Source organism: Acanthochromis polyacanthus, chromosome 7 (genome assembly GCF_021347895.1).
Source record: "Acanthochromis polyacanthus isolate Apoly-LR-REF ecotype Palm Island chromosome 7, KAUST_Apoly_ChrSc, whole genome shotgun sequence".
Lineage (NCBI taxonomy): Eukaryota > Metazoa > Chordata > Actinopteri > Pomacentridae > Acanthochromis > Acanthochromis polyacanthus.
Window position 1 is genome coordinate 10,692,085 of NC_067119.1, and position 17,091 is coordinate 10,709,175.

A 17,091-nucleotide genomic window follows, 5' to 3' on the forward strand; every position below is an offset into this window, starting at 1 on the left:
AAACGTCATAGTTTAGTATGTCGTCCAAAACGTGACAAAAACGTCAGTTTAGTATGACGTCCAAAACGTGAAAAAACCTCAGTTTAATATGTCGTCCAAAATGTGACAAAATGTAGTAGTTTAGTATGTTGTCCAAAATATGGCAAAAACATCATAGTTTAGAATGATGTCTGAAACGCGTAAAAAACATCATAGTTTAGTATGTCGTCCAAAATGTGACAAAAATGTCATAGTTTAGTATGTCGTCCAAAATGTGACAAAAATGTCATAGTTTAGTATGACGTCCAAAATGTGACAAAAACGTCAGTTTAGTATGTCGTCCAAAATGTGACAAAAATGTCATAGTTTAGCATGTCGTCCAAAATGTGACAAAAAAGTCATAGTTTAGTATGTCGTCCAAAACGTCATAGTTTAGTATGACGTCCAAAACGTGAAAAAAACCTCAGTTTAATATGTCGTCCAAAATGTGACAAAATGTAGTAGTTTAGTATGTTGTCCAAAATATGGCAAAAACATCATAGTTTAGAATGTCGTCCAAAATGTGACAAAAATGTCATAGTTTAGTATGACGTCCAAAATTTGACAAAAACGTCATAGTTTAATATGTCGTCCAAAATGTGAAAAAAACCTCAGTTTAATATGTCGTCCAAAATGTGACAAAATGTTGTAGTTTAGTATGTTGTCCAAAATGTGACAAAAATGTCAGTTTAGTATGACGTCCAAAATGTGACAAAAACGTCATAGTTTAGTATGTCGTCCAAAATGTGAAAAAAACCTCAGTTTAATATGTCGTCCAAAATGTGACAAAATGTTGTAGTTTAGTATGTTGTCCAAAATATGGCAAAAACATCATAGTTTAGAATGTCGTCTAAAACGCGTAAAAAACGTCATAGTTTAGTATGTCGTCCAAAATGTTACAAAAACATCATAGTTTAGTATGACGTCCAAAACGTGACAAAAACGTCATAGTTTAGTATGACGTCCAAAACGTGAAAAAAACCTCAGTTTAATATGTCGTCCAAAATGTGACAAAAACATCATAGTTTAGAATGTCGTCCAAAATGTGACAAAAATGTCAGTTTAGTATGACGTCCAAAATTTGACAAAAACGTCATAGTTTAATATGTCGTCCAAAATGTGACAAAAACATCATAGTTTAGTATGACGTCCAAAATGTGACAAAATGTAGTAGTTTAGTATGTTGTCCAAAATATGGCAAAAACATCATAGTTTAGAATGTCGTCCAAAACGTGACAAAAATGTCATAGTTTAGTATGACGTCCAAAATGTGACAAAAACGTCATAGTTTAGTATGTCGTCCAAAATGTGACAAAAACGTCATAGTTTAGTATGTCGTCCAAAATGTGACAAAAACGTCATAGTTTAGAATGTCGTCCAAAATGTGACAAAAATGTCATAGTTTAGTATGACGTCCAAAATGTGACAAAAACATCATAGTTTAGTATGTCGTCCAAAATGTGACAAAAACGTCATAGTTTAGTATGACGTCCAAAATGTGACAAAAACGTCATAGTTTAGAATGTCGTCCAAAATGTGACAAAAATGTCATAGTTTAGTATGACGTCCAAAATGTGACAAAAACGTCATAGTTTAGTATGACGTCCAAAATGTGACAAAAACATCATAGTTTAGTATGTCGTCCAAAATATGGCAAAAACGTCATAGTTTAGTATGTCGTCCAAAATGTGACAAAAATGTCATAGTTTAGTATGACGTCCAAAACGTGACAAAAACGTCATAGTTTAGTATGACGTCCAAAACGTGAAAAAAACCTCAGTTTAATATGTCGTCCAAAATGTGACAAAATGTAGTAGTTTAGTATGTTGTCCAAAATATGGCAAAAACATCATAGTTTAGAATGTCGTCCAAAATGTGACAAAAATGTCATAGTTTAGTATGACGTCCAAAATGTGACAAAAATGTCATAGTTTAGTATGACGTCCAAAACGTGACAAAAACGTCATAGTTTAGTATGTCGTCCAAAATGTGAAAAAAACCTCAGTTTAATATGTCGTCCAAAATGTGACAAAATGTTGTAGTTTAGTATGTTGTCCAAAATATGGCAAAAACATCATTGTTTAGAATGTTGTCTGAAACGCGTAAAAAACATCATAGTTTAGTATGTCGTCCAAAATGTGACAAAAATGTCAGTTTAGTATGACGTCCAAAATGTGACAAAAACGTCATAGTTTAGTATGTCGTCCAAAATGTGACAAAATGTTGTAGTTTAGTATGTTGTCCAAAATATGGCAAAAACATCATAGTTTAGAATGTCGTCTAAAATGCGTAAAAAACGTCATAGTTTAGTATGTCGTCCAAAATGTTACAAAAACATCATAGTTTAGTATGACGTCCAAAACGTGAAAAAAACCTCAGTTTAATATGTCGTCCAAAATGTGACAAAAACATCATAGTTTAGAATGTCGTCCAAAATGTGACAAAAATGTCAGTTTAGTATGACGTCCAAAATTTGCCAAAAACATCATAGTTTAGTATGACGTCCAAAATGTGACAAAATGTAGTAGTTTAGTATGTTGTCCAAAATATGGCAAAAACATCATAGTTTAGAATGTCGTCCAAAACGTGACAAAAATGTCATAGTTTAGTATGACGTCCAAAATGTGACAAAAACGTCATAGTTTAGTATGTCGTCCAAAATGTGACAAAAACGTCATAGTTTAGAATGTCGTCCAAAATGTGACAAAAATGTCATAGTTTAGTATGACGTCCAAAATGTGACAAAAACATCATAGTTTAGTATGTCGTCCAAAATGTGACAAAAACGTCATAGTTTAGTATGACGTCCAAAATGTGACAAAAACGTCATAGTTTAGAATGTCGTCCAAAATGTGACAAAAATGTCATAGTTTAGTATGACGTCCAAAATGTGACAAAAACGTCATAGTTTAGTATGACGTCCAAAATGTGACAAAAACATCATAGTTTAGTATGTCGTCCAAAATATGGCAAAAACGTCATAGTTTAGTATGTCGTCCAAAATGTGACAAAAATGTCATAGTTTAGTATGACGTCCAAAACGTGACAAAAACGTCATAGTTTAGTATGTCGTCCAAAATGTGACAAAAATGTCATAGTTTAGTATGTTGTCCAAAATGTGACAAAAATGTCATAGTTTAGTATGTTGTCCAAAATATGGCAAAAACATCATAGTTTAGAATGTTGTCTGAAACGCGTAAAAAACATCATAGTTTAGTATGTCGTCCAAAATGTGACAAAAATGTCAGTTTAGTATGACGTCCAAAATGTGACAAAAACGTCATAGTTTAGTATGTCGTCCAAAATGTGAAAAAAACCTCAGTTTAATATGTCGTCCAAAATGTGACAAAATGTTGTAGTTTAGTATGTTGTCCAAAATATGGCAAAAACATCATAGTTTAGAATGTCGTCCAAAATGTGACAAAAATGTCAGTTTAGTATGACGTCCAAAATTTGACAAAAACGTCATAGTTTAATATGTCGTCCAAAATGTGACAAAAACATCATAGTTTAGTATGACGTCCAAAATGTGACAAAATGTAGTAGTTTAGTATGTTGTCCAAAATATGGCAAAAACATCATAGTTTAGAATGTCGTCCAAAACGTGACAAAAATGTCATAGTTTAGTATGACGTCCAAAATGTGACAAAAACGTCATAGTTTAGTATGTCGTCCAAAATGTGACAAAAACGTCATAGTTTAGTATGTCATCCAAAATGTGACAAAAACGTCATAGTTTAGAATGTCGTCCAAAATGTGACAAAAATGTCATAGTTTAGTATGACGTCCAAAATGTGACAAAAACATCATAGTTTAGTATGTCGTCCAAAATGTGACAAAAACGTCATAGTTTAGTATGACGTCTAAAATGTGACAAAAACGTCATAGTTTAGAATGTCGTCCAAAATGTGACAAAAATGTCATAGTTTAGTATGACGTCCAAAATGTGACAAAAACGTCATAGTTTAGAATGTCGTCCAAAATGTGACAAAAATGTCATAGTTTAGTATGACGTCCAAAATGTGACAAAAACGTCATAGTTTAGTATGACGTCCAAAATGTGACAAAAACATCATAGTTTAGTATGTCGTCCAAAATATGGCAAAAACGTCATAGTTTAGTATGTCGTCCAAAATGTGACAAAAATGTCATAGTTTAGTATGACGTCCAAAATGTGACAAAAACGTCATAGTTTAGTATGTCGTCCAAAATATGGCAAAAACGTCATAGTTTAGTATGTCGTCCAAAATGTGACAAAAATGTCATAGTTTAGTATGACGTCCAAAATGTGACAAAAATGTCATAGTTTAGTATGACGTCCAAAATGTGACAAAAACGTCATAGTTTAGAATGTCGTCCAAAAAGGGGCAAAAATGTCATAGTTTAGTATGTCGTCCAAAATATGGCAAAAACGTCATAGTTTAGTATGTCGTCCAAAATGTGACAAAAATGTCATAGTTTAGTATGACGTCCAAAATGTGACAAAAATGTCATAGTTTAGTATGACGTCCAAAATGTGACAAAAACGTCATAGTTTAGAATGTCGTCCAAAAAGGGGCAAAAATGTCATAGTTTAGTATGACGTCCAAAATGTGACAAAAACGTCATAGTTTAGTATGACGTCCAAAATGTGACAAAAACATCATAGTTTAGAATGTCGTCCAAAATGTGACAAAAATGTCATAGTTTAGTATGACGTCCAAAATGTGACAAAAACGTCATAGTTTAGTATGTCGTCCAAAATGTGACAAAAATGTCATAGTTTAGTATGACGTCCAAAATGTGACAAAAACGTCATAGTTTAGAATGTCGTCCAAAATGTGACAAAAATGTCATAGTTTAGTATGACGTCCAAAATGTGACAAAAACGTCATAGTTTAGTATGTCGTCCAAAATGTGACAAAAGTGTCATAGTTTAGTATGACGTCCAAAATGTGACAAAAACATCATAGTTTAGAATGTTGTCCAAAATATGGCAAAAACGTCATAGTTTAATATGTCGTCCAAAACGTGAAAAAAACCTCAGTTTAATATGTCGTCCAAAATGTGACAAAACGTTGTAGTTTAGTATGTTGTCCAAAATATGGCAAAAACATCACAGTTTAGAATGTCGTCTAGAACGCGTAAAAAACGTCATAGTTTAGAATGTCGTCCAAAATGTGACAAAAATGTCATAGTTTAGTATGTTGTCCAAAATATGGCAAAAAGATCATAGTTTAGAATGTCGTCCAAAATGTGACAAAAACGTCATAGTTTAGTATGTCGTCCAAAATGTGACAAAAACGTCATAGTTTAGTATGTCGTCCAAAATGTGACAAAAACGTCATAGTTTAGTATGACGTCCAAAATGTGACAAAAACGTCATAGTTTAGTATGACGTCCAAAACGTGACAAAAATGTCATAGTTTAGTATGTCGTCCAAAATGTGACAAAAATGTCATAGTTTAGTATGTCATCCAAAACGTGAAAAAAGTCAGTTTAGTATGTCGTCCAAAATGTGAAAAAAACGTCATAGTTTAGTATGTCATCCAAAATATGGGGAAAAAAAGTCATATTTTAGTATGTCGTCCAAAACGTGACAAAAAATGTCATAGTTTAGTATGATGTCCAAAATCTCAAAAAACTTCAAAGCTTAGTGTTGTCAAAAACATGCCAAAAAAGTCATTTTATTTTTTCGTCCAAAATATGGCACGAAAGTCACATTTTAGTTTGTCGTCCAAAATGTGACAAAACTGTCATAGTTTAGAGTGTCGTCCAAAATATGGCAAAAATGTCATAGTAAATCGTCCAAAATAAGAAAAAAATGTTGTAGTTTAGCATGTCATCCAAAATGTGAAAATAGTCATCATTTAGTATGTCGTCCAAAATATGACAAATATATCTCAGTTTAGCATGTCGTTCAAAATATGACAAAAAAGTCATAGTTTAGTATGTCGTCCAAAATGTGGAAAAAAACATCATAGTTTAGTATGTTGTCTAAAATGTCACAAAAAATGTCATCGTTCAGCATGTCGTTCAAAATGCAAAAAAATGTCATAGTTTAGTATGTCGTCCAAAATGTGAAAAAAAATGTCATAGTTTAGTATGTTGTCCAAAATATGGCAAAAACATCATAGTTTAGTATGTCATCCAAGATGTCACTAAAATTTCATAATTTAGTATGTCTAAACTATGGTATTTTATTGAACTGAGCAGCCTTGGTGGAGTACTGCAGTCAGTGTTTTTCTTGTTAGCCAATTTAATAGTTCTGAACGTTATTGCTGTTTTATTATCAGGAAAACCATGAAGCATCTGAGTTTTTAAAGCCATCATTCATACAATACATTCCTTAACTGCTGCTCTTGATTTGCAGATTTTTTTAAATTTTATTTTATGTGACTCAACAGAATGGCCTTAAGTCGCTGTAAAGGGCATTTCATACCATTCTGGTAACATTTCATACATCAAATAAACAAACAAACCAACAAATGACAAAGTAGGACTGAAATCACTCATTTTATTATCAAGTACAAATTTGGTCAGTGAAATATTTAAAAAAAAGCTCATTTCCAAGGCAATTTGTGACATATTGAAAATCTGAGCAACAATTCAAAACCAAAGGACATTCAAGAAAACCGACAAAAGTTTCACACACGAGAAGCAAGAACCAGCGTGTTCACTGCTTTTCAGTTCCAATCAGGGCAAATGAATAATCGTTTCGCTGCAGATTAATTTCCTTTTGATTGACTAATTGTTTCCTCTCACGCACAAAGTTTTAAGCCGAGTGAAAGCAGCTGAAGCCAGTTTGAGAATTTAGTTACATAACAGTACTTTTAACATGCTCGCCATTTGTACAGCACATACCACAGATTCTCAAAACACACTGCTAACGTCCTCATCCTGGGTTCAGTTTCATGTTGTGTAGCTGTGGCAGCTCCCCTGAGAGTTTAAACAAGCTGTTTGGGATTTAGCTTGAGCTTTGGGAAAGCTGAAGGCAGAGCTGAGCAACAATATAAGTTACAAACCAAGTAAAACATTAAACACCAACAGTGCGGGGATTTATTTCTTAAAACAATGCATTGTTCAATGCTATATGAACTGTTCATATGACAGACATAATTTTAAAACACAGACTGAACTTTATATTTAAATAAAAATCTGTAACCTGAACATTTAAAACTATCAGTGCAGAGATTTATTTCATAAAACTGTATATTTTTATCTGCTAGAAGTGTTGACATGAAAAACATTTTATATAATGAGACAACTTTAAATTCAGACAGAAAATTGTGTAACCTGAAGCTATGACCAGCTTTGAATGTCTGTTGTCAGGTAAAATAAACTACAAAAAGTTACATAAATGTCAAGTTGCCTTTGTAGGCTCATTTAAAAAAACTAACTAATTTAAAGTGTTTCAAGAAGAACAAACCTTGTTTCCTTTCCAAGACTTGATCTTTAAAAAGTCTGTTGCAAAGGAACAACTGGTTTCAGTGCCCAAGATAAATATTTATTAGACCTACGCCATGGCTTGAGAGTTCACAGAAAGTCAACGCTCCAGTAATCAGAGAAACCTGAACAGCCTGACCTACATGCTGCAGGAGGTTTAAAGCTTTAAAGTAACAGACTCAATGTTCAGCTGACAGCTTTTTAAAAATGACCAATTAACCTGTTGGTATATTGCAGTGATACTGTTGCAAAAAAGAAGTAAAATTCAATATATATGTATCCCATAAAAAATACCAAAGCCAACAATCCTAAGGTCTGATATGGCTTATTTCTGTGAGGCTTTAAAACACAGTGAGTCACTCTATTGCACTATAGTGTGAGTTTATTCCTAAATATTGCAAAATAAGATGAGCCTTTAATGATCCCACAGCTGGGAAATCTGCACGTACATCATCCTGCTGTAGTAAATACTCAACTACATCCATTCTGCAGTTTAAAATAGCCCAACAAACATACGCTTTATGTCTTCTTGTGTAAAGCTTGCAAAAAAAAACGACAATGCACTAGTTTTTTCAGGAAAATACTGAACATTTTTAAGAATGCAGCTGTTAATTTGTGACCTGTTTCAAGATTTACAACTTGAGAAGGAGCTAATTTTACTGCTTTAGATCTTTACATATGATTTGTTGTTGTAGAATACTGTCAGCTTTATTCTTTAAACTCTGGGGACCAGTGTGACTATCAGTGCTGCTGCAGATGTGTCTTCACATAGCTGCAATTTTATACTTAAAAGCTCGTCAGGTTTGAGGAGTTTAATTGATCTGATGTGCGGTCCTCCAAGGCAAAAAGAAACTGTGCATCCTGCACAGTGTCACCAGCTTTCAACCCACCAGACAACACATTCATGGTGTGTTTTACTGTCTAATTATGATTTCAAAAGCTGTGACCAAATAAAATGTCTAAGTGCAAATTGAAGTAACTGTACAGATTCCATTTGCCCTCAACGGCCTTATGTAACAGTGTCTCACTTGACTTTTCCTGGTTCCCAGTCCTCCGGTTTGTTAATCGCCTGATGAACTTCAGCCTCCACAGCTTTTCTCTTCTGCAGCAGGCTGTCGACCACCATGACAAATACCGCTGATGTAATGAGGCAGAGGCCGGAGAGGTAGAAGGCAGTGCTGTAGTCTTTAGTCTGGTCCACCAGCCAGCCTGCACGAGAAACACAGCAGAACAAAAACCACAAAGTTACACAGTGTGCCAGAGATGATGAATAAATGAACAGGAGCGATGCTGCAGGAGCATATGGACCTGCAGCGAGACATTTGAGCCGCTTCAATTTAGCTTCAACTTAACCTGCATTTGTGGATACTGCAAAATGTGTGCTCCCTCTTCAAAGTTTGAAATCAATTCTCGGCAAAATCATACTGTTTCAAGTTGCCCCTTTGTTAAATAAGTACAAAGCATTGATCACATCACAGACAGAGCTAATTAACAGACCAAGTCAGAAATTAATCATGTCACATGAACCAGATAATCCTGTCACTTCTTCATAAACTGGTCAGATGTCTGTAAAGATGAGAAAATCTGCACAGAAAAATTAAAGAAAAATCTTTAATTTAGATCTGGAGCAAGAACAGCCACACTAGCAGCGCTGTGAGGGTCTACTGTAGCTAACGAAGCACACCGACTATGCTAACATGATGCTTAGCAGGTATATCATCTCCAGTGTTGATCAGTTCAGTTTAGCATATTAGCATGGTAATATTTGCTAATTAGCATTGAATGTACATCAGAGGCTAATGGAAATGTTAGATTCTGTGGGTTCTTGGTCACAGTATCTGCTGATAGGTTATCAGAATTAATCCTGAGGACAATAGAAACTTTTCTGCCAAATTTCACAGCAATACATCCAATAGCTCTGGAGTTATTTCAGTTAGTACTGAGTGAGTCAGCTGGTGTGATGGACCCGTTAAAGCAGCCTAAGAAAAGAGTTTCTGTGTGTATTTGAGGGGGGAAAGCTCACCTATAGGCCACACGTATACAGCCAGGGCTGCCAACTTGTGACCAGACTTTAGAGTGAGATTTGGTTTGTGCGGGATGCTGACAGAGGGTCTGGGGGTCCTCCCCCAGAAAATTTTGAAAATTATTGATCCTATTTCCTGAATTCTGGTGTAAATTAAGAGCATTTTTCCCTTTTAAAATCTTATTATAGAGATAACATTAAGGGATAATAAAAAAACAAACATTGAGCTTAAAGTGTCTTGCCCAAGGACACAACAGCACATGACTGGGCGAGAGCAGGAATCAAACCGCCAACTCTTAGACCCATTGGAAGACCCGCTCTACCACCTGAGCCACAGCCGCCCCAATGTGTTTTCATTGTTTCTACATGCCTTATTTTGGTAGTTCCTTTTGTTAATAATGATGTTCCATATATAGGCCTAGTTATGGGAAAACTTCCACACACAGAAATGCCACTACTGGATGGAAGCGGAAAAATCTCTGCAATAAATCACTTGACACGACCAAAATATTTTGCGCTTTACTAAACATACTTTGACTGACAGTAAAACAAAACTTGTGACAGCTTTAACTGATCATTGGGACTGTAACTCAAACGCTGACTGTGTGTGACGGCTCAACTGTTTGTTGTAGAGAAAAATACAAGGTGGACCTTCCTGCAGTAGACAGATTGATATTTCTTCATGCTAGGGGTTATTTAAAAGTATTTACTGAAGTTACAACTGTTGTACAACAAGCAAAATGGCATGTAGCTCTCTTTGTTTTGGAGAAACTCATGTGGATCCTGTTGCTGATTGATGCCACGGGTGCTAAACTCAGATGACAAACTACTACAAACTGCCTCATTAACTGGACCTTCTACAGAACACAACTGGTGAGAAATTCTACAGCAACATGACTAAGGTGAAACTCAAGATCCATGAAAGAAGTCTTGTAGATTTGGAGAGCTGTTTGTGTGTAACTAAAGTCTCACAAATTCTCTCATTTGTGCTCCATGTGATGTGGAACAATCCTGATGTTCTGATTGTATCTTGTGTGCTGAGAAAATCTGTTTAGCCTTTACAACAGTTTGTTTATACAGGAGGAGCACTGAAGCTGATTTGGAGTGAGGTTAATCTATGCAGCGGCAGACACGAAGCCTGGAAGTGGGTATCTCATGTCAGAAGTGTGACGGTAAGTCTGACTACAGTGACAGGATGTTCCTTCTGGATGAGAAAAACATACAGACAATTAAAACTGAGATTACTTTCGGGGCCCTTTCATGTGTTGCCAGGTTCAGTTTGTTCCCCACATGCTGCATAATTGTGGTTTTTGGCTCTGATACAAAATTTCGTCGCTTGCAGGTCTTCTCTGTTTAGAGCTACAACCAGAGCTGTTGTGATGTTGTAATTTGTAGCGTCTGATGTACGGTCATACAATTATCTGCAATAATGTTGAATTTCCCACAGGGTTAATAAAGTCTGTATGTCTGTCTGTTTGCCGCATTTAGTTGTCTCTTTCTGCTCATTTTATGCTTCTGCTAGCTTCAGATAATTGTTTTTTTGTGCCTGTGACTGCCATTGTTTTCGCTGCAAATCAAGAAACTGCCTACTTCTAAGTTACAGGGATCTCTTTTTAAAATGGGCTTAAAACCAAAAATGTTCAGTTTTGCAACTAAATCTATGACATTAATAAAGAATTAGATGTTAAACGACTCGAGTTAAACAGTTGGTGGCTTTAAGTCACAGCAGAAGAAGAGGAAATAGGGACTGAATCGTGACATTTCTGTGCGTTTCATTGATTTGTTTTATCTTGGCTAATGGAAAATGATAATTCTGCAAAACGATTGGTCAGAGCAACCGCGGAATAGAATCTAAAATGGACATTCAATACCAACAATGACTCTTTCTTTAGTAAGATACAATCACCTGAAGGAAAAAATGTGTCTGCAATACTGTATACTGTAATGTAACACCACACTGATTTGATTGTGCGTGTCCATAATTGTGAAATAATTGTACTAAGAAGATTCATAGAAACCCTTGTGCAAGTTCCAACAAGTCAGCACTTAACAGTGTTCCAGTAATCCGATTCCAGTAAACTTCCTTAAAGTCAGAACACAAAATCTCATCTGTGCCAAAAGGAGGGTAGAAATTTTGTCATACAATGAATAATTTCACATTTCAAAATAAAAATGACTGACTTCTTTGCATGCATTTATCAAACTACTACCAATTACTATTTCTACAAAGAAATTAGTTTGGCATTATGGATTACAAGTAAAAGTAAAGCCTTACCCACTAGTTAATTTAGGTATAAGTTCAGGTTTAGTTAAATATAGAATATGAATGCACTGAGAAGCCTTTCCTTTTCTCTGTCTTTACTGCTGTAATATCAATCACGGTTTTCCCGAACTAATGTACTGAATAAAGTTTTATTCTCCTATGAGAGTGAAATTACACCCTGTCTTGTATCTGCTTGCTCCTTTTTTTAGTATACTAACTACTATGCCAAACTTCTAGTCAAACACAGCAGCATGTAAACGCTAACCTCTTTGCATTTCCAGACTTGTTCAACTCATCTGGCATATTGTTCTTCCTACTGGTCAATCCAAACACAAACTACTCACCTGCGGCAGGAGGACCAATGAAACCCCCGATGCTCCTGAACATCATGAACAACCCCAGCCCGCTGTCGAACCCCTCCAGGCCCACGATGTCCACGATGGAGGTGACGTGAATGGCCACCACGCAGCCGAACAGGAAGCCGTAGAGGGAGGCGAACACCAGGATGACCCAGTAGTTGTGGCTGATGGGCAGCAGCAGCAGAACCACCCCAAGCAGAGTGGTCACCATGGTGAGCAGCTGCAGGTTCCTCAGCAGCCTCACGTTGGCAATCCAGCCGCAGACCAGCCTCCCTACCAGGTCAGCTAACGCCAGAACAGACAGGATGGAGGCCGGCCAGTACTTGTCCATCCCCAAACTGTTGGCGAAGGGCACCAGGAAGAGAGGCGGGATGAAAAATCCTGCAGCTGCGAAGATGGCGAACAGAATGTAGAGCAAAAGTTCAGGTATTGTCAGGAGGGCACACTGGAAGATCGTCTTCCTCTTTGGTGGGAGCGCGGGATCGTCTACTTCCAAATAGTCTTTGGTTTCCTGCGCTGGGCTCTGGCGCGTCTCCAGGGGCCTCATGAGCGCACCACAGACACACAGGTTGAGCTGAAGGCCGCCGATGATGAGTAAGGCACCCTGCCACGTGTACGCTTCGATGAGCCACTGGAAGAAGGGACTGAACATGACGGCGAAGACACATTCCCCTGAGCTGGCGATGGCGTAGGCGATGGGACGCCATCGTACGAAGTAGTGGCTCACCATGCTGTTGGCGGGGATCCATGAGAAGGAAATGCCAAGACCTGTATTTTTTTTTAAAAAAAGAAGAAAAATATTGACATTATCCTCTGGTTTCCATCAGCCAAAAAAGTGGTCACCTTCAACCCACCTAGCAAGAATTTATTGTCCCATATGGGTGTAAAAACAAGCAAAACATGAATTAGGGCTGTTGATTAATCTGCACGTTCCTTTCTCAGCTGATCATTCAGGCAATATTATGTCAGGATTTGATATCATAAAACAAATCAAATAATAAAATATGTGTACTTCAAATCAGTGTTTTTCAAATAGTTCCAACAGACCTTAATACCTTTTCATTTTGGCATTTTACTCTGTGCTAAATGTTATGACTCAGTTGTTTTTAGTCATTAAAGTAACAGATGGGAGTCCCGTTCTTTCACAATACAACACAGTACATTGCCATATACATATGTTGCATTGTGTAACACATTGCAGCAAATCTCTCTGGTTCAGTATACCTCACTCACTTCACAAAATCCGATTTTTCCATCAGAAATGGCAAATATGGATCGTTCTTGGTTTAAGAAATATTAAATCAGCTATACAAGAACCACGCCTGTATGGTTTCTGTGTGCCAGTGGTTGTGTACAGTTGCATTTATGTCAAATGACCTAATTACTGCTGACAATTGACACTCCTTACTTCAGTGTGCTGACGATCAACAAGAAATTACAAACCAATCAAACTGGTTCCTTTTGCCTGTTTAGAAAGATGTTATTGTGGTGAGTTGGCTTGTTGATTGGTCTTTCTTATTTTTTATTTTTTTGCCTCAAATAATTATTGTAAAACCTTGTAAAGAGTCAAAATGCCAATGATGAATAGGTCTCTCAAATGGAGGGATACTGAATGAATCAATGTCAAAATTGCAGCAATCCTTCCCAGGCTTGTGTATGTGTTCTGAGTTTGTTACCTTGCAGGACCCCCATGCTGAGGTAGAGCCAGGGCAGACTGAGGTCCAGAGACGCCAGCACCATGCCCGAAGTAGTCAGCAGCCCTCCGACCATAATAACAACCCTCTGAGAAGACTGTAAGGTCAGCGCACTGGCCACCGGACCTGCAGAGAGAATAAAAACAGCCTTAGGAAAACAAACAGAGGCAAGAAAACAAATTAACAGCTAAAACCTGAAGCTGGCATCTTCACCTCCGAGGTGAAACATGGCAATCGTTGTGGAAGTGACCCAGGAGGTGGTGCTCAGCGGGACCCCGAAATGATTCTGGATGTCCAGGAAGAAGAGGCCAAAGTTTTTGAGGACGGCGGCAGTCAGGCCCATGGTGAAAAAGGCCGACGCGACCACCACCCAGCCATACCCCCCATCAGGAGGTCTCCTGGACTCCATCCTCCTCGGCTCCTCGGCAGGCTCTGCTCTCCTGTCTTTGCTGAAAGGTTGTTATGCTACAAACTTAGAAACTTCCAGTGGAGGCAGGGCTTATGGAAATGAACACTCAGGATGAACAGAGTCTTGCAGCTGTGAGAGCTGTCAAACAGTGTACACACCAGTTCTGGAAAATCCTGTTGAATTAAAGGGTGAAAAAATGAACTCTAAACTTTCCAGTTCCATAGAGACCGATCAAAGCCGTCCACCAGCCTGGTATTTACCTTTTGTGGGCTGAAGTAGGTTTATTGCCAACTAGGTTAGGGGTATTACAGTAAATGCTGGCAAAAGGATAACACTGAGAGAAGGATATATAGATTTAAAGAGAAAGTTACAAGTTACTAGTCAAATAAACAGCAAGTGCAGCACATCAAAGTAATTTTAAGTAAGTAAAGTAACAGAAATATTTACAGTGTGCAGGAATGAGCACGTTATTAGTCTGAGAATGTGCAACTGAACTTTTCTTTTTGGTTTTAAAGTCCTCAAGAACCAAAAATAAGAAGAAATGCAGAACACTAAGACTTGGGTGACTGAGAATCCCACTTTTCAGCGTATTTTTAAAAAATATTTACCTCTTCACACATTAAAATTAACCAGTTTAGTAAAACAAAGCGCAGCCTCACAACTCAGACAACCGTATGAAGTGAATAAAAGTGAACATCTTAAGATGAGTTAAGGTTTAAGTCGAACTACTGATATTTTTATTCGGTGCGCATAAGGCTTTTAAACGTCCCTTCAAATTAAGACGACAAAAGAAAAATCGCTAGCTATAAAATAGTTCTGAAATAGGAATAAAAGGTGAAAATTTAAGCTTACTTAAAAAAAAATATTCTCGTTACGGTTCTTCTTCGGGTGTCCTCCGCATATCGGCTACAGATATAGCACCTTTATGCGGCCGTGAAGTCCGTTAAATCCCTCCGGCAGCTCGGAAGGTGAATTCGGTGACACAGCGGAAGACACGACCTTTAGGACGGACACTGGCCGTTTCATCTCATTTTCTCTTTACATTTATCAAGCAAATGCAATAGCAAACTAACAGTAACTAAAACAGCTTTAAGTCATTACTGTCGTTACCGGACCCGATACCCGCCGGTGATCCGTCCTGAGCTTTGACGACGCTAAAGCTAATACGCGCAGCGCTCACAAACGGCGGATTTCAAAATAAAGTGTCGCAGAGCACTTTATCCTGTTGATTTATTGCAGCACTTTTAATTTTATTGTCAGTGAATTTGAATATGAACTAAAAAATTCCTATTAAGGAGAATGACATAATCATCTTGAAAAAACAAATATATAGGTCAAATTCCAGTGTAAAAAGATCAGTCTGACCTTTTCTCCAAAGCCTAGTTATATTTTTTTCCAGGCTGTCCAGGTTAACAGCTTGTAAAAATACACGAAAACATAAAATAATATTGGATTTTAAAATCACCTTTCTATGCACTTTCTTTAGAATGACATCTTGCTGGCAGTTCAAATATAATATTCACAATATTTTCATTTAAGAAAACAATTTTTCTAAATATATATAGGCACTTCCAATTAAAAATAGAAATTGCTAAAGTGAGATAAAAATTACATTTTAAGCACAAACTTAAAAATGCACTTTTTTGTCCAAAACATCAAACAAACACATATATCACATATACTCAAAAATATCACAAAAATAATTCACTTACTGCAATAATTTCACTTCCTTTCCTAAGTGTAAATGAGTGGATGTGAAAAGATTTTTCCATTTTTTTGTAAAACAGAAAAAAAAATTACAAAGAAATTCAACCTTTTTTTCTGGCGATATTACTTTGTTACACTGCACTTAAGACATTTTATATTTCTCTCTACTCTCAGTCACCGTTGTGTAACTTCCACTGAGGCGTAGGACTTCATGCTGCAGTGGGGGGAAAAAAAAAAAACAGCGAACAAAAATGCGACAGGAGCAAATAAACACCCAGAAACTGACTGAGGTTCAGAGGGATAACGGTGTCCGGTTTGCTCTCTGTGGGCCAACATTTGTATAAATCCTTCATTTAAAGGCTGTGATTCAGCAGCTACAAGCAGTTGAGGTGCACTGAAAACACAAAACGATAATGGCGCTTTAAATTACGTGTGTATACACTATATTTAAAGTGAGATCCTCCTTAAAATATACTTACTTTATTTTCATTCGGTGTGTTTCTTTCTGGACATGTGTACCTCCAAGTGAAAGTAAAAAATAGTTACAGTAAGTCAAGTTTACGCTTTTAGGTACAAATTACTCAACATTTTACAAATTAATACTCAAAGGGGAAAAAAGACGACTCCAATTAATAATTTACTGAATTTTGTATCTGTGTTCACTTCTTTTTCTAGCTGGCTTCTATGAATATCATCCAGGAGTATAACAGTGGCATACTTTGCAGTGAAATTTACTAATGGAGTATAATGTAACACTGAATAGGTCTAAGAGACTTATTAAATGCATTTAAGTGGATGCACTTCTAATCCCAGATGTATATTAGACATTTGTTAAACAACCTATTATATTTATTGGTGTATCGACTGCTGTCTGTAAACTAAAGTGCCCCTTTGGGTCTTTAAAGCTCCACTGTAAAAGTGGACTTCAGACATGTGGTGGAGACCCCTTCAAGTGCCCCTTCAGTCCCCCGTCTCCTGTTACTGCGGTTGCATAATAAGATCTAGAGGTGCAAACGACAGAATCAGTGTCTGCAGAGGATCAAAAATGTTTTCCATTTCACTGCGCTGCTACGTGAAGCACAGCTTAAGCTTCACACATCTGTAAAGATAACGACGCGCTCAGTCGAACACTTGGACTAATCGCCTTGACAAATCCCTTCCTGCACCTTTAAAGGACATCAGATTCAATTTAC

At 36.9% G+C, this 17,091-nt stretch overlaps 1 protein-coding gene across 2 annotated transcripts; it reads right to left on the minus strand.

Annotated features, from left to right (window-relative positions):
* Positions 1-6,497: 6,497 nt before the first annotated feature.
* zgc:114041 (uncharacterized protein LOC574425 homolog) lies at positions 6,498-17,082 on the minus strand. Of its 2 annotated transcripts, XM_051950288.1 has the most exons (5): positions 15,044-17,082; positions 13,996-14,231; positions 13,765-13,908; positions 12,074-12,856; positions 6,498-8,652 (listed from the first exon to the last, which is right to left on the minus strand). In XM_051950288.1, the coding sequence occupies exons 2-5, from the start codon at positions 14,189-14,191 to the stop codon at positions 8,468-8,470; spliced, it is 1,308 nt and encodes a 435-aa protein (XP_051806248.1). In that variant the 5' UTR covers positions 14,192-14,231; positions 15,044-17,082; the 3' UTR covers positions 6,498-8,467. The 2 variants fall into 2 exon arrangements, with proteins under 2 accessions (XP_051806248.1, XP_051806247.1); XM_051950287.1 differs by having other exon boundaries at positions 13,996-17,082.
* Between the last annotated feature and the right edge of the window lie 9 nt (positions 17,083-17,091).

Excerpts from the sequence above, each read along its gene's own strand:
- zgc:114041 (XM_051950288.1), bottom strand. The coding sequence starts at position 14,191 with ATGGAGTCCAGGAGACCTCCTGATGGGGGGTATGGCTGGGTGGTGGTC. Across the intron at positions 12,857-13,764 it reads CAGCATGGGGGTCCTGCAAG|GTCTTGGCATTTCCTTCTCA; the intron begins GTAACAAACTCA and ends AAAAAAATACAG. Across the intron at positions 8,653-12,073 it reads CATTGGTCCTCCTGCCGCAG|GCTGGCTGGTGGACCAGACT; the intron begins GTGAGTAGTTTG and ends TTTCTCGTGCAG.